Raw genomic sequence first — 26,841 nt, forward strand, 5'->3', positions numbered from 1 at the left:
AATATTTGACATTCAGCATCAGCAGGGATTATTTTTTTTTCCTTAAATCTTTTTCTATCCCTGTTTCTCCCCCTCCCCCCATTTTTTCTTTCTATTTTCCCCCGCAGTAAAATGAGAAGGGAAGGAAAGGGCAGAGAAAGGACAAAAAAAAGCAAAATATTTCCAGCCTCCATTTGTGGTGACTGTTTTGTTGTTGTCGGGGCTTTTTTTTTATCATGGCAACAAATCTGAAAGATTAAGGGCAACTTTAAAGACTGTTTAATAAAGGGACCTTAATCAGCCTCTCCTGTGATGTTCCTCCCCCAGCTGAATTAATGGGGAATTTGAGGCACGGAGCGGACCTTTCCTCTAGTTGTTCTTTTTTGTGATTAAATAATAATATTAATAATAACATGGTGATGAAAATGATTTCAGACCAGGGCAGCGTTGCTGGCAGCGCCTCCCTGGGCTGGGCTGGAGGGCGGGAGGTGATGCTGGGCCGGCTCCGGTGGCACAGGGAGCCTCTGGAGGTGCAGCAGAGGGATGCTGCTCCCAGCCCACGCCTGCCACCGAGCGAGCTGCGGGAGAAGAGTGGGAAAAGCGTCGGGAAAAGTAGGGCAGCAGCTGGTGAGGGGCTGCAGGGAGAGAGAGGCTGGCTGGAGGCGGCGGGGAGCGTCCTTCCAGCCAGCCTTGGCTTCCCGCGAGGAGAGAGTGGGTGAGAGAAGGACAAAAAGGATGGGTGGGAAAAAAACCCTCCCAAAATCAAACACAGCCCTCCCCCCCAGCTTTCTGTTCCTTTTGTACTGCTCTTCCCTCCTTTGCTGCCTCAACTTTTTGCTTCACCTCGTTCGGCTTCCTCGGGGTGGGACGTGCTCAGCCGCCTCCTGGATTTTGGGACTGAAGTGCCACCACCCAGGAGTACCAAACCTTGTGAGCCACTTTGAGAAGGTCTGTTTGGGCAGTCCCCACCTCGATGGGGTGCTCAGAGGGTGAAAGCTGCTCCCTCCAGCCCGTGGTCCTGTGGGATGTGCGTGCCCAGGGAGGGATGCCCGGTGGGCAGCAGAGCATCCCTGTCTTCCCAAGGAGCACTGGCAGGTTCACAGCACAGCCTTTCCCACTGCTGCTGCTGCTGCTGTTTTAAAATCACTTTTTGTGCCCAAAGTCGCCTTCAGATTTGCACGTTCAGGGGAAAAATCAAACCCACCCGTTGCAAAACAGCCTCCTGAAAGTTGCACTCTCAAGGGGAACGCTGGGGAATTTACATTTTGAAATATGTATGCAATTTGGGTGAAGGGGAGATTGCTCTCTGTCTGCAAAACCATGGACTTTCTTTCTCCCAGAGTTAGCATTTTTCCAAACTGCAGTGCTCAGTTGAACAGGAGACTCTTTTTTAAAATTATTTTTTTATTTCCTTCTCTGCGTTTTCCAAGGAGAGCTCGCAGCTTCCAGTTGGAGTTTGCTGCAGTTTGAAGGATAATTAATAATTCTTTGGACTTTCTGGCGTTAACCAGGGCGACAAGTCCCTGTTTGTTCCTTGTTTTCTTCTCCCTTCTCTCTTTTCTTGTTGAAATGATTATTCTTTTCACAACAGGAGCCCAGCACACGCCGTACATGTGAATAAACAGCGCGTTACCGCCCTCTCCGCTGCTGGGGCTTTCCTTTCATGGGCCAAAGCAAATAAATAAAAAGTTCATATAATTATTATATCCATTAAAAACAACGCTGTAGCTCAGTAAACAGAACAAACCCGACAAGAGGACCGTGACAATGGAATTAAAATAGCACAAAGGGAAGTGTCTGTGCCCATAACAAGAACCAGCGCTAGATGAAATTTGGAGATAGTTTTCCAACAAAACTGCTTCCCTGAAGGGAATGTATAAAACAGCACAAAAGAAGCCAGCACAATAGAGTGTAACAGGGATTTGCTGCATAATTCCTCCTCCTTTTTTTTCTTCCTTTCTTTCTTTTTTTTTGATTTGAATTCACTCTGTTTTCCGTGGGTATTTACGGGGATCCGCACGGCTCACGGCGCCGCTAAAAGCAGAAATGAGGAACAATTTACACCAATCTGCCTGTGTCGTGTTGTAAATCCATTTAATGAAAAATGAAGAGATTTTTACCATAAGGGATCTCAGCTGTTTACACTTCTCAGGAGGCTTCTCCTTTGATTATCATAATCATAAAGATAAACAAAAGAGTAGTGGCTCCATAAATACTCCAGTGTAATGCATAACCAACAAGATAAATCTCTCTCTTTCCAGCTCCCAGGATGGGAGGTGCTGCCAGAGCCTGGGTGTTTCTCTCCTTGGGGGATTGGGGATGGTTGGAATTATGGGGATTCAATCCTTGGGGGATTGGGGATGGCTGGAATTTGGGTAGGACTCTTAGCTGAGGCTGGAAGGAGCGTAGGGATGCTGTGGTGGGATGCCAGGATGCTCAGTGGGATGTCTAGGGATGCTGTGGTAGGATGCCCATAATGCTGAGGTTGGATACCCTATGTGAGGTCCCCCTGCCTTAGTTTACCTCTCAGGCTGCTTTGCCAAAACCTGACCTGAGGATTTAGCTAAAAAGTTGATTTATTTTTATATTTATTTATATAAGTGAGGTGGCTTTTGATCAACAAGGCTGTTGCATGCAGGAATATCTGCGGGGCTGCCCAGCTCCTCCTTCCCACCCTTTTCTCAGCACAGATTTTGCTTTCTTTTTTCCTTTCCCTGTCCCCATCCAGTCCTGGTTTAATAGAGGTATGCAGCCAGGGAGGCCAGCTGCAGGCTCTTCCTCTGGCTGGGAGAGGAGGAATCTGCTTATTTTCTTTTCTTTCTTTCCAAGGGTGTAATTAGGGCTGGCTGGGTGCACCCCCTCATTACCCAGGCTGGGGAGGAATGCTCTCTAATTATCAAGTTTGCCTGTCGCCGGGCAGGAGGGACAGGAGGGACTTGTAACCCGCTGGGAAATGCCTGTCTGTCCTGGGAAATGCCTGTCTGTCCGTCCCTCTCGGGCTGGGTGGGCTCTGGGAGGAGCTGGAGGCCCTGGGATGGAGGGATGGGGCTGGATGGTGCCAGGTTTGGCAGGAAGGGACTGGAAGAGGGCAGCCAGTGGAGGAAAAGGAGCGAGTTGACAGGCAGAGATGCTTGGGGGAAAGGTTAAGTGGTTCTTTCCAGGTTTAGTTGTTAATAAGAGTGGTGAGCATGGAGAAGCCAGATGCAGATTGCAGCTGCTTTTCCTGGCTGGTGGGAGAAAGAGGGGATGGGCTCCAGTCTTTGGAGGGGCACAGAGGTAGAACAACACCTTCTGCACACCCTGGGCACAGCAGCACCCTGGGGGCTGGGTTTCTGTGCAGCCCCTGCAGAATTACCAAGCTTGGGGGCACAAGGGTGATCACCCCATAAACACAGCATCCCTGTGACCGTGCTCACAGGGGTCTGAGGATGAGGGAAGAGACGAGGATCTGACTCCATGTTTCAGAAGGCTGATTTATTATTTTATGATATATAATACATTAAAACTATACTGAAAGAATAGAAGAAAAGGTTTCATCAGAAGGCTAGCTAAGAATAGAATAGCAAAGAATGATAACAAAGGTTTGTGTCTCGGCTCTCTGTCCGAGCCAGCTGACTGTGATTGGCCATTAATTAGAAACAACCACATGAGACCAATCACAGATGCACCTGTTGCATTCCACAGCAGCAGATAACCATTGTTTACATTTTGTTCCCGAGGCTTCTCAGCTTCTCAGGAGGAAAAATCCTAAGGAAATGATTTTTCATAAAAGATGTCTGCGACACATCCTCATGGGGTTTTCAGCTCAAATTCCAGCCTGGAGGTGGGGTAGACTCATGGGATGTTTTGGGTTGGAAGGGACCCTTAGAGATTGTGGGTTTCCAGCCCCCACCATGGGTAAGGACACCTTCCACCATCCCAGGCTGCTCCAAGCTCCATCCAGCCTGGCCTGACATTTCCAGGGACCCAGGGGCAGCCACAGCTTCTCCAGGCAACCTGTTCCACCACCCTCACAAGGAAGAACAACTTCCAGAAATTTCCTTCCTTTGACTTTGAACCAGAATGAACCCGGGTGCTGGGTGCCACAGGTTTTCCTGAAGGTTCCACACTCAGCTCTGTGGCTTGTGCTGGCAGCTTGGGGCTGTCCCCTCCCGGGAGGGAGAGGTTAATGAGCCACACTGAGTTAATGAGGCCGGGGCTTACATCAGCCAGCTGCAGCCCTGGGGACCTGTTACATTCCCTGCATCTCACACTCAGCACTTCCCAGCCTGTGCCTGAGCAGTCCCAGGCTGCTGGAGGCACAGGGGTTTGTGGGATCTGTGTGAGGAGGCAGCAGGGAGAGAGTGAACGTGGGTGCCTTCAGATCTCCCTAAGCCATGCTCAGTTCCAGCCTGCATCTTGGGTTGTCCTCTGTTGGAATTCAGCACATCCCTCTGGCTCTCCTGGAGTGCCAAGACCCCTGCCAGGGGGCTCAGAGACACTGGCACAGACACCTGTGACTTTGATTATGACCCATGGAGCAAATTGCCGACCATACATGAAGATCTGAAAGCCATGACAAATTAAGTAGAATGATAGTGAAATTATATGGGGTGAAAAAGTAGATTTTGGGGGTTTTGGTATGGGGGTTCAGGGGACAAGAGGAAGGGATCTGGGTGTGTCCAGCCTTTCTCCTTTTTCTTCTTCTTGGCCTCCATCTTCTGCTGTGATGGTGGCACTTTTGGATTGGTTTAGAGTAGAAGCTCAGTGTCTAACACGGGTGATAGGTATTGGAAAGTAACTGTAAATATTGTACACGTAGTTTTTAGTATAAGAAGATAACACTGCCCCAGGGCAGGCAGAGTGCCTGGACTGTCGTGCTGAGCAGACCTCAGCTGGACAGGAGAAAGAATTTTACAGATAAGGAACAATAAACAACCTTGAGACCGAGAACTGAAGAGCTCTGACTCCTTCTGCAACTGCTGGGCTGGGAAAAGAGACTTTCTGAAATCTTGGGGTCACTGTGAGCAGCCAGAGCCCTGAGAGGCCTCCTTTCTCCTGCTGTGTCTCCAGTGGGATGTGACTGCTGAGAAGGGGCTGTGGCTTGGTGTGGCACTGCTCCACCTCATGGAGACGTTGCCTTTGAAGGTGGCACCTGCTGCTGGCACCTCCCCAGAGATGGGGCTGATTGTTTGGGGCCCCCTGGGTGTGTGGGAGGCAGAGCAAGGGTGAGGAGGGAGTGCTTGGGGAAGAGAGGATGGTGTGTGTGGGAGGAAGACGCTCAGGGTGCTTTTAGGAGGGGAAGTTTGTGGGGGTGTCACCACTTTGGGACACAAAGTTGTCCCAATGGCAGCCCATGGGAACAGGACAGGCCTGGACTGGTGATGGCAGCTCCCCCTGAGCTCAGGGATGGGCTGGGATGTGGTGGGATGCCTTGGTGTCCCAGCAGGGATGCCCTGAGCCAGGCAGGGATTCTGGAATGGCAGGCAGCCATGCCATGGCTCCAGTGTCACAATGTGCTGGAGTTGAAATGGCAGCAGCACTAATCTCTAAATGAGCCTGTTCTCATTCTCCTTGGAGGCAAGGGAGGGGGGATTTGGGGAGGGGGACAGCCCCACTTCCCTTCCAGACACCTCCTGGAGCCCAGCTGGTGCTGGAGCATCCCCTCCATCCCTGTCTCAGGAGCCAGAGCCATTCCCATCCCTGCTGGAGGATTGGGAAGGCACATGACTCCTCCTGTGGTGCTGCAGATAAGCTGTCATGTATTTTTTCATCTCTCCAGGAGGATTTTAACCCACCTGGCAGGTTTAACTCTTCCCTGCCAGGCCTTCCCAGGAGCCCTGAGGCATTCAGGGATGTGGGGAGGTGGAGGCAGAAGGGGTTAAGCATCCACAGCCATGAGATTTAGCTGGAGAAACCCAGGCATCCCAGCCTAATCCCTGCATCCTTCCATCCTTCCCTGCCTGCCTGGGACCGGCAGGAGGGAGGGGTGGCCCTGGCTGATGGGCAGCCACTAATGCTCCTGTAATCTTCCAAATATTTGGAGGGATAACAATTGCAGGAGAGAGGATTTTAACGCTTTCCTGGGGAGGTTTGCTTGGCCATTGCTGCAGGGGGAGTTGCTTCCTGGGCTTGCCATCCTCAGTGGCACATATTTGATGTGATGGAGGGGGAGTTAAGGCTGGATCCCACCCTGGTGCTCCTCCTTTTAGGGGGGTGAGGTGGGTTTGGGGTCGTGGGTCTCGACAAAGTTGCAAAGGCTGGCGGCAAACATCTGCAAATCACCCCCAGGGAACAGATGCTGCAGATAATCCAGCTCAGCCCCGGCAGATTAAAATGTGTGATGAGGGATGGGGAGAGGAAAAGAAGTGCCTGTTCCCCTCCTCCCTTTTCCTCTCCTTGCTCCTACTGCAGGCTTCAGGATTTGGTCCCGTGGGTTGAGCTGGGAGCTGCCCCCTCTTTTTTGTCTCTCCCTGCCCACAAAGTACTCCAGACACCCCAGAACGCCGTGCCCCAAAGTCGTGTGAGATTGTGGGATGGTGACAGCCTGGGATTTCCAAAAAAAGCCCCCAGAAGAGATCTGGGAAGCAGGCACCCACCTCCAGCAGGAAGGAGGGAAGCCAGCAGATGGGAACCCCCTGCAGACGTCTGCCAGGGAGATGATTACAGGCAGCGGAGCGCGCTCTCAAATATTTATTAGTTTGTCACTGCTGGGAGTTTTATTGCTGGTGTGATTGCAGGGCTGGAAATCCCGGCTGTGCAGGGCTCCTTTCCTGCTTTCCCATGCAAAAGCATCTCCCCTGCCTGCTGCTCCTGCGGGTCACTGGGCCGCAGTGTCACCCGGGTGGCACCGGAGCCGCCGTGGCCTCTGCGGGCGGTGCAGTTGCACCGCTGGGAAAGTGCCTTTTTCTGGGCTTTGCACTTGTTGCTGGGCACTCAGGGCTCACAGCAGCAGCAGCAGCAGTTGTTTGGCACAAGCAGCGTGTTCCTCCCCCCAGTGTGGATTTTTGGGGGCCCCCATGAGTGCCGGCAGAGGCAGAGGTTTCCCATGCGGCGGGTGGCAGCGGGGATGAAAGGCTGCTGTGATGGCTTGTGATAAATGTGCCCAGCATGCTTCTCCTCCCTTTTCTCATCCAGAGTCCCCCTTGTTACTACGCCTTAATTCTTCCCCAGCGTGTTTAAATAGCAGTGAGTGTTTCATGCTGGAGGAAAACGCCCTGCCCAGCTGCAAATGCTTTTTTCCCAGCTAATTTCTGAATGGAAAAATCACCCTCCCCCTTGATTTACTCCCATCCATGAGTCTGGGGAATCTGTGGGGTTTGGGGCTCTTATGGCATGGCCCCAGTTGTGAGTCTGCCATGAACAACCCATCATCCTTGTCTCCTGTTAGAGCTGCTTTTTTGGCCTCATATCTTTCTTGGCCAGACACAAGAGATCCCTCAGCTGTCATGAGTTTGCAGGATTTTAACCTTCCCAACATGCTCCTGGCTTAAAAGGTTCGGGTGTTTTGGGTTCAAGCCTCAAATCCAGCAGGTTTTTGTAGCCACCAAAAGGAGATGTTGGATCTGGCTGGTGACACCATCCTATTCCACCTTCAAGTCTCTGTGCCCACCCCACCTTCATCCCCAAAGTCATTGTGCCCACATGGAGAAGAACCTTAAAGACTCAGCATTAATTTGGGCAGAGCCCCTCTTGGAGCAGGGTCTGGATGGGATTTTTGGTGCCACCAGGAGTGTCTCAGCCCCAAGCATTGTTCTGGGGGCCCAGGTGGCTCCACTGCAGCCTTCACCCTTCCCGTGCCGACGATCCCAGTGAGTCACAAATCCAGATTTCCATCCCCATCCGGCTGTGACTCATCCCCTCCCAGCTCCCTGCTCCTCTTGGATGACCTGAAGTCTTGTTCAGCATCACCAGGGTGGTGATGAGGTGGGAGAAAACACATCCTTGCTGCTGGCTGTTGGAGAAGGATCTCCCCTCCTGGCCTGCGGATTTGAATCAGGGCCATGAGCACTTGGGGTGTCACCTCCATAGGGGAAGATCCTCCCAAAAACTGGCTCCTAAGGATACCTGTGCCCATTCCCAGCTGCCAAGCCCAGGTCTGACTTTGCCACAGGGATGCAGGGAGCCTCACATCAGGGAGGTTTGCACACAGGCCTGTGAGTGAAGTTTTGTTGGCTGCCTCTGCTGCCAGTTCGATTATCTCCTGCCAGCCCCCTTTGCCAGGAAATGTAGAGCCATGGCATCAAAGCAGTTTTTGAAATTAACCAAAAAAAACAACACACAAACAACAGAACAACAAACCAGCAGATGAAAAATTGATTGGCAGATTAAAAAAGGGATGCTTGCTGCTGTGACAAGTGAAAGGCTGCCCAGCAGGAGCAGTGGCCTGAGGTGGTCACAGGGATTTTGTTACCAAGATTTGGTTCAGGGTGGGGAGGTCACACACCTTGGCATTCCCTGTCTCCCTGCCTGCCACGGGGCCTGGGAAAATCACAGGTCTGCAAATGAGATGGGGAAGGAAATAACCAGCAGCAGAGAGGTGGGGAAGAACTAGAGAGAGAGAGAGAGAAATTAGCCCAGAGTTTAATTCATTGTTTCCAAAAGAGCAGTTAATGGATTATGACAAATGTCCTACCGCTCTCCCTTAGTGCTGTGTTAAATGGAAATGGAAAGTCAATTTTCCTAAATGGATTTTAAACGACTGACCTCGTGCTTTTTTTTTTTTTCTTTCCCTCACTGATTTTTGCTCAGGAGGAAGCCTGGTCATCTTGTTCTCTTGGTGCATCTGATTATATTTTTTTTCTCCTCCTCCTCCTCAGAGCTTGGGATTCTGATTCTCTCTGTGCAGCACCACTGCTTGCCAAGGGTGATGGAGGGAGTGGGCTCCTTTCTTCTCCCTGCCAGCTCTGGAGATGTTATCGTGGGGCTGGGGATATTTACTGTTCTCCTGCACGCTGCAGTGCCTGGAGTTGAGAATCACAGCTCTGGCTGGGGGAAGAGAGGAGGAGGAAAAGCTCATAACTCCTTTGAGTGTAAAGAAAAGCCTCGAGATGTGACCTGACTGCAAGTGAGATTCCCAGGAACAACAGGTTAAGCAGCAGCATCCCTGTGCACCTGTGTGGGGGTTTTTTATTACTCCTGTGATATTTGGGGTTGATCTTAATGGGCTGGAAACAGGTCTCCTGCAGATGATGCTCAGCTTCAGTCAGAGCATCTTCCCAAGCTGCTGCTGGGAATGAGGCACCCTGGGGCTCCCACTCCTAAGGGATAACATTCCTTACGCACAAGAGCACAAGATTTTTCTTGGCCTGGCCTGAGCAGACACGACCTCCAGTTGTTTTTGCATTTAGATGGCTTTTGAAAGCAAACAAGCAGGGATATGGAGCTCCCCAGGACACAGCCCCACATTTTCTGGGATACTGGGAATCCTGGTGGCACCTTTGGGTGATGTTCTCTGGAGGTGCCTGGGCTGGAAGCCGTTGCTCCCCTGTTGGGTGATGCTGAAATCCAGGTGCTGGCAGGGGGTGAGATCCCAAACGCAGCTCCAGTGAAGGTGTGGACGGCTCAGATTTGTGCTGGGGATATGGTCAGCATTCCCAGTCCAAGCCCTGCCAGCATTTTGCTCAGAGCATGCCCATGCATTCCTCAGGGCTGTGAGGAAGAGGTGTGGGGTGGAGGACACCAGCCCCTTTGGAGCCTCTCTGTGTCCCTGTCACTATCCATAGACCTGGGTTTGTTCTGCTTTTCCCTTGCAGTGTCCTCTAGTGAGATCACCCAGCTTTGGGCTGGGAGTGTAGATGGGGCCCAGTACCCAGGTGAAACAGGATTGATCCCACAGCTCTGGGTTGCTTTAAAGAATGACTGGGTTGGAAGAGACCTCCCAGACCGAGTCCAACCCAGCCCCAACACCTCAACTAAACCATGGCACCCAATGCCACTTTGTTAAACACGTCCAGGCTTTATTAAACACATCCAGGGATGGCGACTACACCCTGGGCAGACAATTTCAGTACTTTATCACCCTTTTATCAATTATCCCTTATATCCAACCAATATTTCCCTTGGTGCAGCTTGAGGCTGTGCCCTCTGTTTCTGCCAGCTGCTGCTTTGCTGTTTTTGCTTTCCCACCCCTCCTCGTGTGCTGTAGCCCCCCGTGGGTGTGCAGGGCAGGGAGGCAGCAGTGTGGAGGGGCCGTGGGGCAGCTGCTGAGCCCTTTGTGTGCCAACAGGGCTGGAGTACAGCGAAGTGCTGCCCGAGTCGTTCCCGTCGGCGCCGGCCGAGACGCTGCCGCACTTTTTGCGCGAGCCGCAGGACGCCTACATCGTCAAGAACAAGCCCGTGGAGCTCGTGTGCCGCGCCAACCCCGCCACGCAGATCTACTTCAAGTGCAACGGAGAGTGGGTCAACCAGAACGACCACGTCACCAAGGAGAGCCTGGACGAGGTCACCGGTGAGCAAAGCCACCCTCTGCCCTCCTTGTCCCGCTGCTTTCCAAGCTCTTTCCCCTCTTGGCACATCCACGCTTGTTGAATTTGCAGGTAACCCCAATGACAGGAGGAATGAGTGACTCCATGTTCTCAGAAGGCTAATTGATCATTTTAAGATACTATACTATATAAAAGAAATCCTCCAGGCAGGCCATTGGTGAAAGCACCATTCACAGACTTTCCCAGAAAAATCTTGGGAAGCTGTGCAGATGATGTGGTCTTGTATTTGCAGGATTCCCAGATGAAGGAAGGAATGATGAATCTGACTCCATGTTCCTAGAAGGCTAATTTATTATTTTATGATACTATATCAAATAAAAAATACTACACCAAAGAATACAGAAAGGATACAGACAGAAGGCTGAAAAGATAATAATGAAAACTCGTGACTCCTTCCAGAGTCGCACACAGCTTGGGACTGATTGGCCAATGAGTCAAAACAACTGACATGGAACAATCAAATTGTGGGTAAACAATCTCCAAACACATTCCACGTGTGAGCATAACACAGGAGAAGCAAATGAGATAAGAATTGTTTTCCTTTTTCTCTGAGGCTTTTCAGCTTCCCAGGAGAAAAATCCTGGGCCAAGGGATTTTTTCAGAAAATATGACTGTGACACACTGTGGGAAATTTAGAGGAAAAGAATTCAAACAATTATTATCTCTCTATTTGTAGCCATTGCGTATAGATATGGTTTGCTAGAGTGTGTTATTGATAAACACCAATAGTGTGAGAGTGTGGTGTTTGCTATTTGGGTCCCCAGACAAAGGAGGAATTGATGAATCTGACTCCATGTTTTCAGAAGGCTAATTTATGATTTTATGGCATTATATTATATTAAAGAATGCTGTACTGAAGCTATAATAAAGAATAGAGAAAGGATACTTACAGAGGGTTCGAAGATACTAATTAAAAACTTGTGACCCTTCCAGAGTCCCAACACAGCTGGACCATGATTGGTCATTAAGTAAAAGCAATTCACATGTTGGATAAACAATTTCCAAAACCACATTCCAAAGCAGCAAAACACAGGAGAAGCAAATCAGATAATTATTCTTTTCATTTTTCTCTGAGGCTTCTCAGCTTCCCAGGAGAAGAAATCCTGGGTGAAGGGATTTTTCAGAAAATATGACTGTGACATGAGAGGTTTTGACTTTAAAACCAATCAGGTCTTAGATCCACCACTGTTCCTATAAGAACTGTAGATTTCTAATAATAAAGAGTCTTTTCATGCCTTCTGGATAATAAAGTCAATACTAATCATGACCTGATTGGGAACCTACTACCACGCCCCTTCCACAGTCAGGTTTGGGGAAGTCACCCTGCCTGATTTCACTCCTACCCTTGTGCAGGACTTGGGGTTCTTACAAGGGATTTTGAAGGCAGCATGTTTAAATCTGATTAAAAAGAAAAAAAGAAAAGGGGGCTGCTTTTGTACAAAATGCCTAATCAACATGTAGGAGTCATTGCCAGGAGGGGTGGCAAAGGCTGGCAGCTTATGCAGGTTCGCAGAGGGATTAAGTGTTTAATGGGTAATGAGAGCAATTGCAGGTAGGATTTGAAATGCCTGTTGATGGCAAATGAGCTCTTTTCTGCCTCAGAGGAGAAATCAGCCTCTGGCTGCCTGGAAAGGGGTGAGAAGGTGGTTTAGGCATTTTAGGGGGGGGTTACTCCATGGGGCTGGGCTCTGCAGAGCTGCTTGGTCCATGCCTTGAAACATCCTGGCATGAGAACAAGATATGTGGGGCTGGATATATCATGTAAAGAATATTTGCTAAAATTGGGGTGCTTTAGCTCAGCACCCACCTTTTCTGTGCCGGTTTTGGTACCTGGGGCTGCTCAGGAGTGGAGGAAAACAGTCACATTGTCCCTGTAAGGTCTGCCCTCTGCTAATCCCTGCAACATGTGGCATCCTGAGGGCTTTGAATCAAGGCAGCCTTTTGAACTGCAGTGGTGCTGGGCTTAGAGGAGAGACTTCACCAGCCTGGAGGAGCCGCCAGTATTTTGACAGAATCTCCTCTTTCCCCTGTGTTTTTTCCCACCTTGCCCTTCCCTGGTGTCTCTTGCTCTCCACCCTGTAGTAGCCATGAGCCGGTCTGTGCTGGGGTGCATCCCTGAGCCTGCTCTGGAAAGGGAAGATCCTTTCTTTCCTTTCCTCTGCAGCTTTTTGAGCCTTTCCTCCTCAAGCTGCTTTAGCCATTCATGGGGTGTTTTTCCTCTAGAGGAAAAATAGTCAGAGATGCCCAGACAGGCCGTCCCTTTCCTTCTCTGGAGGCTGACACGAGCAGGGGACACTGTTTCTCTTTTTTTGGGTTCATCTCCACCCCCCAGCTCTTGCAGAGGCCAGATTTGAAACCCTCACCCCTGTGAGGCAGAGTCAGTGCTGGTCAGTGACTGAGCAGCCTTTGCCAAGGGGTTTTTCATTTATTTATAACATCTGGCCACACTGGGTGCAGGCAAAGGTCTGTGTGCCCCACACGTGGCACTGGAGGATGCTCAGGGGAAGATCACAGAACCAGGACAAGGAGGGAGCAGTGGAGCTGCCCTGTCACCCTGCCAGCTTGCCAGCACTCACCACCAGGCACTCCCAGCTCTGGTGGCAACATCTGAGCAGGGTGGTCCAGCCCTGGGTGTGATTCCCCCCTTGTTAATTTGTCTAATTGTATTTTCCTCTAAGTTTCCCACAGTGTGGCAGTCATCTTTTCTGAAAAAAAATCCCTTGGCCCAGGGGTTTTCTCCTGAGAAGCTGAGAAGCCTCAGAGAAAAGGGAAAACAAATTCTTATCTCATTTGCTTCTCCTGTGTTGTGCTCACATGTGGAATGTGTTTGGAGATTGTTTATCCAACAGGTGGTTGTTAAGACTCATTTCTCTGGAGCATCCTGTGGGATGCCTTAGTGATGTGCAGAGTGGAAAGAAATAACTTTATTTCATAGACTCATGGAATGGTTTGGGTTGCAAGAGACCTGAAAGATGATCTAGTCCAACCCCCTGCCATGGGCAAGGACACTCTCCACTAGCCCAGGTCGTTCCAAGCTCCATCCAGCCTGGCCTGGAGCACTCCCAGGGATGAGGCATCCCTTTGTTGCTGTGGGAATTCACTTGCTTTGGTCCAGCATCTCCCTCTCAGCTTCCAGCCTGCTGTGTGCCTGCAGTCTGGGGAGGAAGCAGCACACGCCAACCTCCTTCATCCAGGCTTCAAAGATGGCATTGCTGCCATCAGGGAGTGAACCAGCAGTGCCTGCAGGTGATGTGGTGCATGCTAAAAGCTGCTGCTGTGGGCATCTCTGCCTGGCAGCCTCCCTAAGGAAAAGGGAGCTGGAACCAAAGTGGTTGAAGGTGGTAAAAAATCTGCATTTGCAGCACCTGACATTGTTGGGGAAAGCTGCTGGAAAGGGCACAGGGGAGAGCTGGGCACAAAGGCACGGGTTAACATGGTTAGTTTTTAACTGTCCTTGCTTAAAAGCTTGGAAAAAGGGACCTTTAAGAAGAAGAAGGGAAAAAGAAAAAAAGGGAACTTTTAAGATGACGTGTCTTGAATGAGCCTGGCTCAGTAATGCTCTGACTGCGTCTGATCCAAAACATTTCATGCGGAAGAAAGCAAAAATAGGCCAAGTCAGAGAGGATCATTCAGCTGGCTGAGGAGGGCTGGGAGGGGAGGGCAGCTCTGTTTGGGTGCCTGGGAGCCCTTAGGAAGTGACTCCTGTGTGCCAAAAGCTCTGGCTTCAATTTTGGGAACAGAAGTTGGGCGTTTGCAGGATGCTTCCTGCCTTTCCAGGGTGCTCATCCCTTCCCAAGATGGATTGGAGCCATATCTGCATTCTGAGTCCTTTTAAAATCCCAAAACTGCTTGGCCCAAAAACCTTTGCTTTTGGGGTTTTCTTGTTGTGATTCTTTCTTTTTTTTTTTTTTTTTTGTTCCTCCTGAATAGTGACAAAATAAATTGTATTTCCTTGTCAGCTCTTCTGCAGGAAGGTGGCAGGGAGACAGTAATTGCTCCTCACAGCACTCGGAGTGAGCTGTAACAAAATTACAGCTGGGGAGCGTGCGGCTCTCGATCACTGTGAAATTGAGGCCTTTTTAAAATAGAAACTGAAAAAAAAAATATGGGCAGGTATTGCTTAAAATAAGGAAAATAAGGCCCAAGTCCCTCCTGCCCTTGGTAGTGATCATTGTTGCTCCTGCAGTGCAAGGGAGCATGTCCTGGTTGTGGTGGTGTCACCTTTGCCATGGCCAGGCTGATTTCTTTAAGGTTTTACTTGTCTTGCTATATTTGTATTTGTCTTGTTATATTTGTATTTGTCTTGTTATATTTGTATTTGGCACAGACAGGGGAGGTTTCTCCCCACAACAAAGCATCCTTCAAACCCTGGTGGGTGGGAAGGGGTGCTTGGATGTTGGGATATTGGGAAGATGTGGGAGGGAGCTGGTGGAGGAGGGTGATGCCCTGAGAAATGCTGAAGAGATTCTGGTCCTGGGGGGGAATAAAGAGGCACTTCCACGTGATCCATGGCCCTGGCTTCATCCCAAACCATCCTTCAGAGGGAACAATCTTCCTGATTCTGCCAAGCCCAGAGGAGAAGGCTCCAACCCTCTGTCCTCCAGCTTTGCACATGATTGAGAGAGCGATGTGCCGCTATACAACTCTAGATCCTAGAGAAAATGTGGAAATTCAATAACTAGTACATTTATTTTTGGGTCAGTCAACAGTGAATATTAGGTGCAACCTTCAGAAATTTAAAGGGCCTGATGTAAGAAACCTAGAAAAATCCGTGGATGAGGCATGGAGAGTAAATAGTAATAGAGAGGAAGCATATAAGCAGGATATGAAGAAATTTATGGCAGTAGTAAGAGCAGAGAAAGGGGGAGGAAGACAAAATTGGTGAGACCAGGGAGGTCCGTCCAGACTGGGCAAAGATCAATGTGCATTGTGTACAGAGTTTGGGCACTGGAAAAATGAATGTCTCAAATGGAAGAGGGACAAGGGAAGAAGGATGGTGTCAAAGAGGATTGAAGGGGACCAGGAGATCCTACCCCAGAGGATCCCCTGGTTATAACAATGGGGCTGGGGGAAGAAGGAAAGAGGGTAAAATTTTTAGTTGATACAGGACCAACATACTCAGTATTGAATAAAACCCTGGTGCCCATGGGAAAGTGTTGGAACTCAGCACATCCCTCTGGGTGTCCAGAGTTGCTGGGACCCCTGTTGGGGTGCTCAGAGACCCTGGCACACAGCCCAGAACACCTGTTGGTTTGATTATGATCCCTGGAGCAAATTACCAACCTGAAAGCCACAGAAGTTTAAATAGTGTAATAATAAAGTTATCACTAGGTGAAAAGGTAGATTTTAGAATTTTTAAAATAGGGGTTTTCAGGACAAGATGGAGGGACTTGGGTGTGTCCAGCCTTTCTTCTTCTTCTCCTTCTTCTTCTTCTTCTTCTTCTTCTTCTTCTTCTTCTTCTTCTTCTTCTTCTTCTCTACCTCCATCTTCTGCTGTGATGTTGCCACTTTGGGATTGGTTTAGAATAGAAGTCTAACATAGGTGATAGGTATTGAGAAGTAATTGTAAACATGTTATATGTTGTTTGTAGTATAAATAGATAACACCACCCAGGGAGCAATCAGAGTGCCTTTGTCTGTCCTGCTGAATGGACCTCGGCTGGACAGGAGAAAAATTTTTATAGATAAGGTATAATAAACAACTCTGAGACTGAAAACTGAGGAACTCCAGCTCCTTCTTTGAACGTGCGGGCTGAAACAGAGCCTTTTCACGTATCTCATGGCTGCAATAAATGGCAAACTCCCGAGAGGAAAGGATTATATTATGGTACAAGGAACCACTGGCCAATCTGAAAAGGCTTATTTTTGTAAACCCCTTTGGGAAACAACAGGGCACTCACAAATTTTTTTATCTGCCCGATCCTCCAACGGCTCTTTTGGGAAGAGATTTATTAGAACAACTACAAGCGACTATTATCTTTAGGGATGGAGGGATTACTGTGGGGTGCTGCCTCAGTTTCCTCACTCCTGGATGGCGTGTCTCTGTCCCCCTGCAGGGCTGCTGGTGCGGGAGGTGCAGATCGAGGTGTCCCGGCAGCAGGTGGAGGAGCTCTTTGGCCTGGAGGATTACTGGTGCCAGTGCGTGGCCTGGAGCTCGGCCGGCACCACCAAGAGCCGCCGGGCCTACGTCCGCATCGCCTGTAAGTGCTGCCCCAGGCCTCAGGGCTGGGATTCCGTGTTCCTCACATCCTGGGCTGCTTTAGTGTGTAATTCTCGGCTGCTTATGAGGGGATGGTGAGCTCTCTGCACAGAGCAGGGAGACAAAACAATTCCTGCTCCAACTGGGCACCAAGGACAAATGATCCAAATCTCAGGCCCACAAACAACGGGCCTGAGACAAACAGGCCAAACAGGCCTGAGACAAACAAAGAGCACAAACAACGTGGGCTGGAGAGAGAAAAACAAAAAGGATGGGACTTCATAGGCTAAAGATGGAACTGAACAATTAACTCCCTTATGCAAATGGAGCTGAACTTATAAAAGTGACCCCCGTGCATTTTGTGGCCATTTTGGTTCATCTTGGGTGCAGCCCTGGCTGGGCTCTTGTGCTGCCCAAGGTGGATCCACTGAGGCCTCCTGATAAATCCCTGCTTTATTCTTTAACTCCATTTAGTCTCTGTTCTAGGCCAGCCTTACAAGGCATCACTCCCATCTCCAAATGTCCTTCTCCACTTTCTGATGAGTTTAGGATGACCCATCCTTACTGGATGACCCTGGTTTTCTCTCCTCACCCCAGCTGTAGCTTTGTTTCTCAGAGTCACCATCCCCACCTGCGAGGCAGTGGCATTGCTGGCACATTTGTCAGGTCCAAACGCCCTTCTCTGCTTTCTGATGAGTTTGGGATGACCCATCCCCGCTGGCTGACCCTGGTTTTCTGTCCCCACCCCAGCTGTACCTTTGTTTGTGAGAGTCACCATGCCCACTGGCCAGGGTGGTGGCACTAGCAGGGTTAACACTGCAGTGCCCAGCAGCGTGCTCAGCGCTTCCCAGGGTTTTATTATCCTTAATAACCCAACGTTTATTATCCTTAATAACCCAATGGATGGCACCTTGCACGCTCAGCGCCTCCGTGTCCTCCCAGTCCCTGCTGTCACATGCCACTGCCCTGAGCTGCTCCTGAGGCTGTCAGCCTGATCAAAGGCCAGTTAGTCAGGCTGGGCATGCCTGAATTTGCTCAATTAGCAGATGAGATGGCAGAGCTACAGGGGGACAGCCAGGCTTGCCCGGTCCCAAATGGATTTGGCTATTAGAGGGGTAATAATCCAACATATTACCCAAAACAGAGTGGTAGATCAGCTGTGCTGCTGAAGGGTTATGCTGGGAAAACCACAGACTCGGAAAACCATGGAATCACAGACAGTGATCACATGCCATGAGGAGGGACACCCTCCTCTAGACCAGCTTGCTCCAAACCCCCTCGAGCCTGGCCTTGAACATTTCCGTGGTGTTTTTCGGAGCAGAGGGTTCACACATAGAGAGAGAGGTCTGGGAGCTGTAGCAGAGGATTGCAGCACCATCTAGTGATGCTCCTGCTCCTTCCCAGGCTCTGGAGCAGGACACTGCTGTGTCTCCCACATCCTGAGGGGCTCTGCTGGGAGGGATGAAGAAACAGGGGATAAGCTGAGCTTAGCCCCGAAAGGAAAAGACAGGATGGGGTATAAGCTTGCATGCACATGAAGGAGGAAATGAAATGTATCATCCAACATGTGCTGCCCCAAATCCATCCTGGAAAACATGGTCCTTCAGCTCCTTCCTCCCAGGGCACGTTTTGCCCTGGCTGTCTCTGCCAGAGGGACTTCCTGACCTGAGGGCGCTTGGTGCTGAGGTGCTCACCAAAGTTTTGGAGGCTGCCCTGTTCCTGCTGCAGGCTGCTAACCCCTGGCTTCTCCTTCCCCTCCCAGACCTACGGAAGAATTTTGATCAGGAGCCTCTGGGCAAGGAGGTGCCACTGGAGCATGAGGTGCTGCTGCAGTGCCGCCCACCCGAGGGGGTCCCACAGGCTGAGGTGAGTGGCTCCTGAAGGTGGGCTGTCCCATCCCACCCCATCTCACCCCATCCCATCCCATCCCAGATGATCTCCTGTCAGCTCTCATTCAGCAAAATGGTTTATTTTGGGCAGCACCCTCTCCCACACTTCCTGAGGTGCCTCAGAGGGAAGGTGTGACAAGGAGGCACCCAGGGAGTTGTCTGGATGGGAGCAGTCACCAGTGGGAGGGGAGGGCTGGGAAAATCAGTCCAAATGGGTTTTCCTGCCATGGTAGTGGAGCTTTCCTTGCCCAAAGCTCCATCAGCCACTGAGAGCTGTGTGTTGAAGGGAGCCACTGCGTCTCATCCTTGGCCAAAACACCAGTGACATGCCCCAGTCAGGCCTGGTTTGGCCCAGTTTCCAGGAGAAATAAATCCAGTCAGAGGCAAAGTTGTCCACTCAGTGGTTAAAGTGCTGAGGACATCTTTGATCTTGGTCATGGCTTAATCCCCATCCCTTCCTTTCATGCCAGGTGGAGTGGCTGAGGAACGAGGACGTCATCGATCCCAGCCAGGACACCAATTTCCTGATCACCATCGATCACAACCTGATCATCAAGCAGGCCAGGCTGCTGGACACTGCCAACTACACCTGCATGGCCAAGAACATCGTGGCCAAGCGCCGCAGCACCACGGCCGCTGTCATCGTCTATGGTACCGGCCCACAAGGGGACCTGTGGTGCTGGCTGTGCCCCCAAGCCAAGGGGGACTATGGGCACTTCTGGGAATGCTAGGAGGGAATTAGTGCATGGTGATAACCAATATCTGCAGAACAGGAGCCTCCAATGGCTTCCAAGGCAGTAAGGAGAGGTTTGAGGTGGAGGGGTGGAGGTGTTTCCGAGCATTCTCAACTGGGTAGTCACAGGTGTGATGGTGTTCACAGGGGTCTGAGGATGAGGGAAGAGATGAGGATCTGACTCCATGTTTCAGAAGGGTTCATTTATTATTTTATGATATATATTACATTAAAACTATACTAAAAGCATAGAAGAAAGGATTTCGTCGGAAGGCTAGCTAAGAATAGAATAGCAAAAAATGATAACAAAGGTTTGTGTCTCGGCTCTCTGTCCGAGCCAGCTGGGCTGTGATTGGCCATTAATTACAAACATCTAACATGGGCCAGTCAAAGATCTACCTGTTGCATTCCACAGCAGCAGATAATGTTTGCATTTTGTTCTTGAGGCCTCTCAGCTTCTCAGGAGGAAAAATCCTAAGGAAAGGATTTTTCATAAAAGTTGTCTGCGACAGGTGGGAGGGTGGATGGAGGTTGGATCCAGATGGATTGCTCTGACTCTCAAAGCAGCTGGAAAGCTGTATTTGGCTGAACTTTGCTGTGAAATCAAAGATCTCCTCAGGGCCAGACACAAAAAATATTTGCCAAGTGGAAAAAGGACCAAAGCAGTCTTGAGCATCTCGGGCACGGGGTGGTGACACAAGAGGGAATTTTGTGGTTTGCTCTTCACGAGGCTGAGCTGTAACAGGGGGTCACTGAAGGTATAAGAACTCAAGGCTTAGCTCCTGCCCGAGGCTTAGCTGATGGATTGGGCTCCAGAGCTGACTCTGCCCCTGTCCTCTGCAGTGAATGGTGGCTGGTCCACCTGGTCTGAGTGGTCTCCGTGCAACAACCGCTGTGGCCGGGGCTGGCAGAAGCGCACGCGGACCTGCACCAACCCCGCGCCCCTCAACGGCGGCTCCTTCTGCGACGGGCAGCCCTTCCAGAAAATCACCTGCACCACCCTCTGCCCAGGTGAGCAGGGCTCAGGCACGGCCATGCCCACGCTGCCTGTGGCCGGGATTGTTGGCATTGTTCAGCCTGGACCAGAGAAGGCTCTGAGGTGGACTAATTGCAGCCTTCCAGTACCTCAAGAGAACCTACAAGCAACACGGAGAGAGTTTACTTACAGGGGCCTGGAGTGGCAGCAGAACAGAGAAAGGCTTGACACAGACAGGATTCAGAATGGCTTCATAGGGGCATGATTAGATGGGATACTGGGAAGAAATTCTTCCCTGTGAGGGTGGGGAGGCCCTGGCACAGGTTGCCCAGAGATGCTTTGGCTGCCCCTGGATCCTTGGTAGTGCCCAAGGCTAGGTTGAATGGGGCTTGGAGCACCCTGGGATAGTGGAAGGTGTCCCTGCCAGGGCAGGGGGTTGGAACAAGCTGCTCTTTAGAAGCACTCCCCAAAGTGGGAAGGTTTTGCTGACCCTGCAGTGGACAGCACGTGGACGGAGTGGAGCAAGTGGTCAGTGGTTGGATGGGGCTTGGAGCACCCTGGGTTATTGGAAGGTGCCGCTGCCCATGGGTTGGAACAAGCTGCTCTTTAGGAGCACTGGGATAACAGTCCCCAGAGTGGGAGGGTTTTGCTGACCCTGCTGTGTCTGTGCCCACAGTGGATGGTGCCTGGACAGAGTGGAGCAAGTGGTCGGCGTGCAGCACCGAGTGCACCCACTGGCGCAGCCGCGAGTGCGCGGCCCCCGCGCCCCGCAACGGCGGCAAGGACTGCAGCGGCGTGCTGCTGGACTCCAAGAACTGCACTGACGGCCTCTGCCTGCACAGTGAGTACCCAGCAGGGTGCCCACGGGCATGGGGACGTGCCACAGGGGATGCCACTCTGCCTGTGGCGCTCTGACATTGGCCACGCTTTGTTGGCTGTGCCTCCAAGCTGATGGAGCACTGAAAACACCTTTAAAAAGGTGTTTTCAAGCATATTTTGCCCCTTCTAGAGTTATTTCTTACCTGGAAGAAGAGATATTGGGGATTTTGGGGGATCTGAATGTGCTGCTGGCATTGAGGCCCCTGTCCCGCCCCTGTTGGTTTGGGGTTTCTGTTGGAATAAAGCTGGTTGTGGGTAGGCAGAGCAACAGGTGGGGTTTCTCAGCCACACCATGAAAACACCTTCCCTGGCTCACTGCTGGGAGTTCTGGAGGTGTTTTTTTGAGAAATAAATCTATAATGATGGTAATGGTGCTGCTACCTGTGAGTGAGCATGTTGCAGGCAGCCAATGCTGCCACCTGCTGCTGTGTGACACCACTGTCCCCTTTACTTCCTGGGCACGGGGATGTTCTTGTCACCATGCTTTTACCTGGGTTTTGGAATGTCTCGGGGAATGATGTTGATTTCCCACACGCCCCACCCTGGGCTGGCTTACCTCCCACTTTCTGTTTCATCTCATCCCCATCATCACCTTCACCTTTTTCTTTTCTAACTTTGTTTTTCCTAACAGATAAAAGAATTCTAAACGAGCCCAAAAGCCACCGTAAGTGCTCATTTCATGGCCATTCTTTTTTTTTTTTGGTTTGTTTGTTCCTGTGGTTTTGTTCTGTTGAATTCATGGTAGGCATTCCCTGGCAGCTGGGCAAGGACAGGGTGGGAAGATGGAACAACTAAAGCCCACTCTAAAACTCCTGTGGGTTGTCCTGTTAGGATGTGAGAGTTGCTCACAGCTTCATGAACCTGAGCTGCACAAACCCAACGTTTCTGAGACCCTTGGTGCTCAGGTGAAGTTTCCACGAGCTGTGGCCAGGTGTCCTCAAAAGATCTAAGGGCTTCACCTCCATCTCATTCTCTGGCATTGATCTTGACTTCCTACTCTTGGAAAACACTTTCCATCCTCTTGCCAGCCTTTCCAGCAGGCCCAGGGAGCATTCTTCCAGTGGTGGGACTGGGGAGTGATGGCGGGTCTTGATGTTCTTTTCTGCTGCCCCTTTTTTCACCTCCGTGTCTTTAATCCCCCTCAGTGCTGGAGGCCACGGGCGATGTGGCCCTGTACGCCGGGCTGGTGGTGGCCATTTTTGTCTTCATCGTGATCCTCATGGCCGTGGGGGTGGTGGTGTACCGGAGGAGGCGCCGGGATTTCGACACGGACATCACCGACTCCTCGGCCGCGCTGACCGGGGGCTTCCACCCCGTCAACTTCAAGACATCCCGGCATGGTAAGAGCCATGGAGGTCTTCACCAGCCTTAGGGCCAGCAGAAACAAAGTGACAGGAGAGGGTGGATCCTCACTGGGCTGCCAGTCTTGTTTTCCCAAGGGAATATACTGAATTTTGAAGGCTGAAGTGGGAGTGGTGAGGTGTTGATGGCGGGAATCAGGGCGGCTTGGTCTGGTGCCCATGGCAGGGCTTTGGAATGAGATGAGAAGGTCCCACCCAACCCAAACCATTCTGGGCTGTCTCCCATTCAAGCAGTACTTCTCCATGCCCTTGTTTCCACCTCTGTCCTCATCCCACCTGCGTTTGCTGTCCCTGCAGACAACCCCCAGCTGCTGCACCAGCTTGGTCTGGTGTTCTATAGCAGGGGTTTGGAATGAGATGAGAAGGTCCCACCCAACCCAAACCATTCTGTGATGTCTCCCACTCAAGCAGTGCTTCTCCATGCCCTTGCTTCCACCTCTGTCTTCATCCCCCATCTGTGTTTGGTGTCCCTGCAGACAACCCCCAGCTGCTGCACCCATCCATGCAGCCGGACCTGACGGCCAGCGCGGGCGTGTACCGCGGCCCCATGTACGCCCTGCAGGACTCCTCTGACAAGATCCCCATGACCAACTCCCCCCTGCTGGACCCCCTGCCCAGCCTCAAGATCAAGGTCTACAACTCCTCCACCGCCTCCTCCTCCTCGCCAGGGCTGCACGATGGCACAGACCTGCTGGGGGGGGTCCCTGCCACCGGCACCTACCCGGGGGACATGGCCAGGGACGGCCACTTTGCCAACGTGAGGAGCAAAGGCCTGGGCTCCCAGCACCTCCTCAGCCTGCCCCGGGAGCATGGCTACAGTGCCAGTGGCACATTTGGCTACCTGGGGGGAAGGCTCACCGTGCCAGGCACAGGTAAGCTGCTGGCTGGGATTGTGTGGCTGCTGGACCATCATCTTGTCCCTGTGTGAACAGCTCTTTGCTGTCCCAAACGTGGCTCAGGGAAGGAAGGCAGGAAGCCATTCCCAAGCCAGGCATCTCAGGCTGGAGGTTACAGCCTCCTTGGGCTTGCCTTGGTCTTTCCCTGCCATTGATCCAGGGCCAGCACCTTGCAAAAACCCCCAAAGATTAGGATTTTCCTTCCTAGTGAAGGAAAAGCTTTGGCCTGGCTCATCCCTGCAAGCATGGGACAGCCCAGAGAAGCTGTGGCTGCCCCTGGATTCCCAGAAGTGTGAAAGGCCAAGATGGACAAGGCTTGGAGCAGCCTGGCATAGTGGAAGGTGTCCCTGCCCAAGGCCAGGGTGCTGGATGATCTTTAAGGTCCCTTCCAACCCAAAGCATTCCATGTTTCTGTGACCTGGAGGTGTTCCTCTCCGTGCTGCCCTGGCTCCCAGCTCTCCTTGTGCTCTCTGGCTGGGGTGGAGGGTGGTTTCTCCCTCACTGCCCATGACTGAGCCCTGTGTGTGCCATTGCAGGGGTGAGCCTGCTGGTGCCCCACGGGGCCATCCCCCAGGGGAAGTTCTACGAGATGTACCTGGTGCTCAACAAGGCTGAGACCGCCCTGTAAGTCACCCCGCTGGCCACCCACCCTCCTCGCTGGCCACCACGGAGTTCCCTGTCCAACCTGTGTCCCTGTCCCTCCCCAGGCTGCCCTCTGAGGGCACACAGACCGTGCTGAGCCCTGCAGTGAGCTGTGGGCCCACGGGGCTGCTCCTGTGCCGCCCCGTTGTCCTGACCATTCCCCACTGCGCCGACGTCGCCTCCTCGGACTGGATCTACCAGCTGAAAACACAGTCCCACCAGGGAAACTGGGAGGTAAGGGGGCAAGCCAGGCTCTGCAGCCAGCAGAGACCTTGGAGGGCAGGCACAACCCCTCGGATGATGGGCTGACATCCCTCAGCATCCCTCAACATCCCTCAATCTTGGTGTCTCTGTGTGACCGTGTTCACAGGGGTTCTTGGAGGAGGGAAGAGACGAGGATCTGACTCCATGTTTCAGAAGGCTGATTTATTATTTTATGATATATATTACATTAAAACTATACTAAAAGAATAGAAGAAAGGATTCCATCAGAAGGCTGGCTAAGAATAAAAAAAGAAAGAATGATAACAAAGGCTCTGTCTCGGACTCTCTGTCTGAGCCAGCTGGGCTGTGATTGGCCATTAATTACAAATATCTAACATGGGCTAATCAAAGATCTACCTGTTGCATTCCACAGCAGCAGATAACCACTGTTTACATTTTGTTCCTGAGGCCTCTCAGCTTCTCAGGAGGAAAAATCTTAAGAAAAAGATTTTTCATAAAAGTTGTCTGCGACATCTCTGTAGGAAGTTGTGACCCTGGATGAGGAGACCCTCAACACTCCCTGCTACTGCCAGCTGGAAGCCAAGTCCTGCCACATTTTGCTGGACCAGCTTGGCACCTATGTCTTTGTGGGGGAGTCCTACTCCAGGTCAGCCATCAAGAGGCTGCAGCTGGCCATCTTTGCTCCCACTGTCTGCACCTCCCTGGAGTACAGCCTCAAGGTCTACTGCTTGGAGGACACGCCAGATGCTCTGAAGGTAAATATCCCCTTCCCAAAGCTGTTTGTGCGGGCAGCAGGATGCTGCCTGGTGCCTCTCAGGGTGGCCTGACCCTGGGGAGCAGCCAACCTGATGCAACTGCCTGCAAAGTGACCACAGTGAAATAATGAGGTGTTTACTGCTTTGCCTGTCCTTCCTTGTCCTCTCTGAAGGAAACAGGGAGGGTGTTGTATAGCTCCTCTGCTGGGACCCCTCCTGCAGGCATTACACAAGAGGTTTGGCTGCTGATGGGCAGGTTTTTATAGATCCTGCAGGGATCCATGTCTCTCCCTGCCCTGGAAGGGCTTTTGTGATCGTGATCACAGGGGTCCGAGGATGAGGGAAGAGACAAGGATCTCGTCTCATTCCATGTTTCAGAAGGCTGATTTATTATTTTATTATATATATTACATTAAAACTATACTAAAAGAATAGAAGAAAGGATTTTATCAGAAGGCTGGCTAAGAAGAGAAAAAGAAAGAATGATAACAAAAGCTTGTGTCTCGGACTCTCTGTCTGAGCCAGCTGGCTGTGATTGGCCATTAATTAGAAACAACCACATGAGCCAATCCCAGATGCACCTGTAGCATTCCACAACAGCAGGTAATTATTGTTTACATTTTGTTCCTGAGGCCTCACAGCTTCTCAGGAGGAAAAATCCTAAGGAGGGATTTTTCATAAAAGATGTCTGTGACAGGTTTTATGTCATAGATAACATTGAGTGCATCACGGGAAGCTGGAGTTTGGATGCTTTGGCTGCCTGGACCCACCAGTGCTGGGGCTCTTTGGTTCCCTGTGACTTGTCCAGTGCAGCCTGTTGGGATTGATGTGGTGCCTCTAGGTGTGGATGCAGGCAGGGCTCTGGCCCCTGGCTTTGTCTTTTTCTCCTAAAAGCTGCTGGTGTGCTGAAGGAATGGTGTTAAAAGCAGATAGAGTGGCACCCTTCAAGGGAGTGCCTGACCATTGTGCTGGAGCTTTGTATCCTCCAAGGAGACATTTATAGATGCTCACATTAGGAAATTCAAGTTTTAGGTGGGGATGGTGTATGAGATGAGGTGGCCAGTTCTGTTGGGGTGGCAAAAGCTGTTCTCCATGCTGTCTCTTCTTGGCAACTCCTCTCCCCCATCCATCCTGGCTTTGGGCATGGCGCTGGGCAGAGGAGCAGCCCCTGCCCTTCTCCTGGCTCTCACCCTGCCTGTCGTGGTGCCCACAGGAGGTGCTGGAGCTGGAGAGGACACTGGGAGGGTACCTGCTGGAGGAGCCCAAGCCCCTGCCCTTCAAGGACAGCTACCACAACCTGCGCCTCTCCATCCACGACATCCCGCATGCGCTGTGGAGGAGCAAACTGCTGGCCAAGTACCAGGTGAGGGCTGGCCTGGGGCAGCTGGGCTGCCACACTGGGAGCTACATCTCAGCGAGGCACCACGGGGCTCTGGGGCTGAGTTGTCTCCCAAAAGGGTTAGAGGAAAAAGGGGACTGGTTTCCTGCTCTTTTTGGTGGGATGCTCTCTGTGAGGTCTGTCACTGGCCGGGGGTCTCTGTACAAATCACAAACTGCTAGGAACGTGCCTTGAGCTGTTTGATTTTCCAGCATCAGCCTCATTACATGGTTATGACAATGGGAAGATGTTATCAGCTCACATCCCCAGCAGCAGACCAAGAACTCAATGTTACAACTCACTTTATAAGTTTTTAGACCAATCACACAAAGCAAAAGCACATTGACAGTATTTATATCTGTATAGTATTCTATATTGACAGTAGTTCTATCCAACCACCATAAGCACACGTACCTTTGGTTAAACAATGCTTGCTTATTTCAAATACAATACCTGCTTGTGA

General features: G+C 51.2%; 1 protein-coding gene across 2 annotated transcripts in view; it reads left to right on the forward strand.

Moving 5' to 3' along the window:
- UNC5B (unc-5 netrin receptor B) overlaps positions 1-26,841 on the forward strand; it is a 60,352-nt gene that overhangs the window by 28,983 nt on the left and 4,528 nt on the right. Inside the window, exons 2-14 of one of the 2 annotated variants that reach the window (XM_064716773.1) lie at positions 10,187-10,408; positions 16,502-16,645; positions 18,407-18,510; positions 19,004-19,184; positions 20,110-20,277; positions 20,919-21,083; positions 21,753-21,785; positions 22,267-22,461; positions 22,959-23,354; positions 23,915-24,002; positions 24,086-24,254; positions 24,767-25,000; positions 26,214-26,363. In XM_064716773.1, the coding sequence (XP_064572843.1) occupies positions 10,187-10,408; positions 16,502-16,645; positions 18,407-18,510; positions 19,004-19,184; positions 20,110-20,277; positions 20,919-21,083; positions 21,753-21,785; positions 22,267-22,461; positions 22,959-23,354; positions 23,915-24,002; positions 24,086-24,254; positions 24,767-25,000; positions 26,214-26,363 (2,249 nt within the window). The remainder of the gene's footprint in view (positions 1-10,186; positions 10,409-16,501; positions 16,646-18,406; positions 18,511-19,003; positions 19,185-20,109; positions 20,278-20,918; positions 21,084-21,752; positions 21,786-22,266; positions 22,462-22,958; positions 23,355-23,914; positions 24,003-24,085; positions 24,255-24,766; positions 25,001-26,213; positions 26,364-26,841) is intronic. The other variant, XM_064716774.1, reaches the window with a different exon arrangement.

This window comes from Zonotrichia leucophrys, chromosome 6 (genome assembly GCF_028769735.1).
Source record: "Zonotrichia leucophrys gambelii isolate GWCS_2022_RI chromosome 6, RI_Zleu_2.0, whole genome shotgun sequence".
NCBI classification, from domain to species: Eukaryota; Metazoa; Chordata; class Aves; order Passeriformes; family Passerellidae; genus Zonotrichia; species Zonotrichia leucophrys.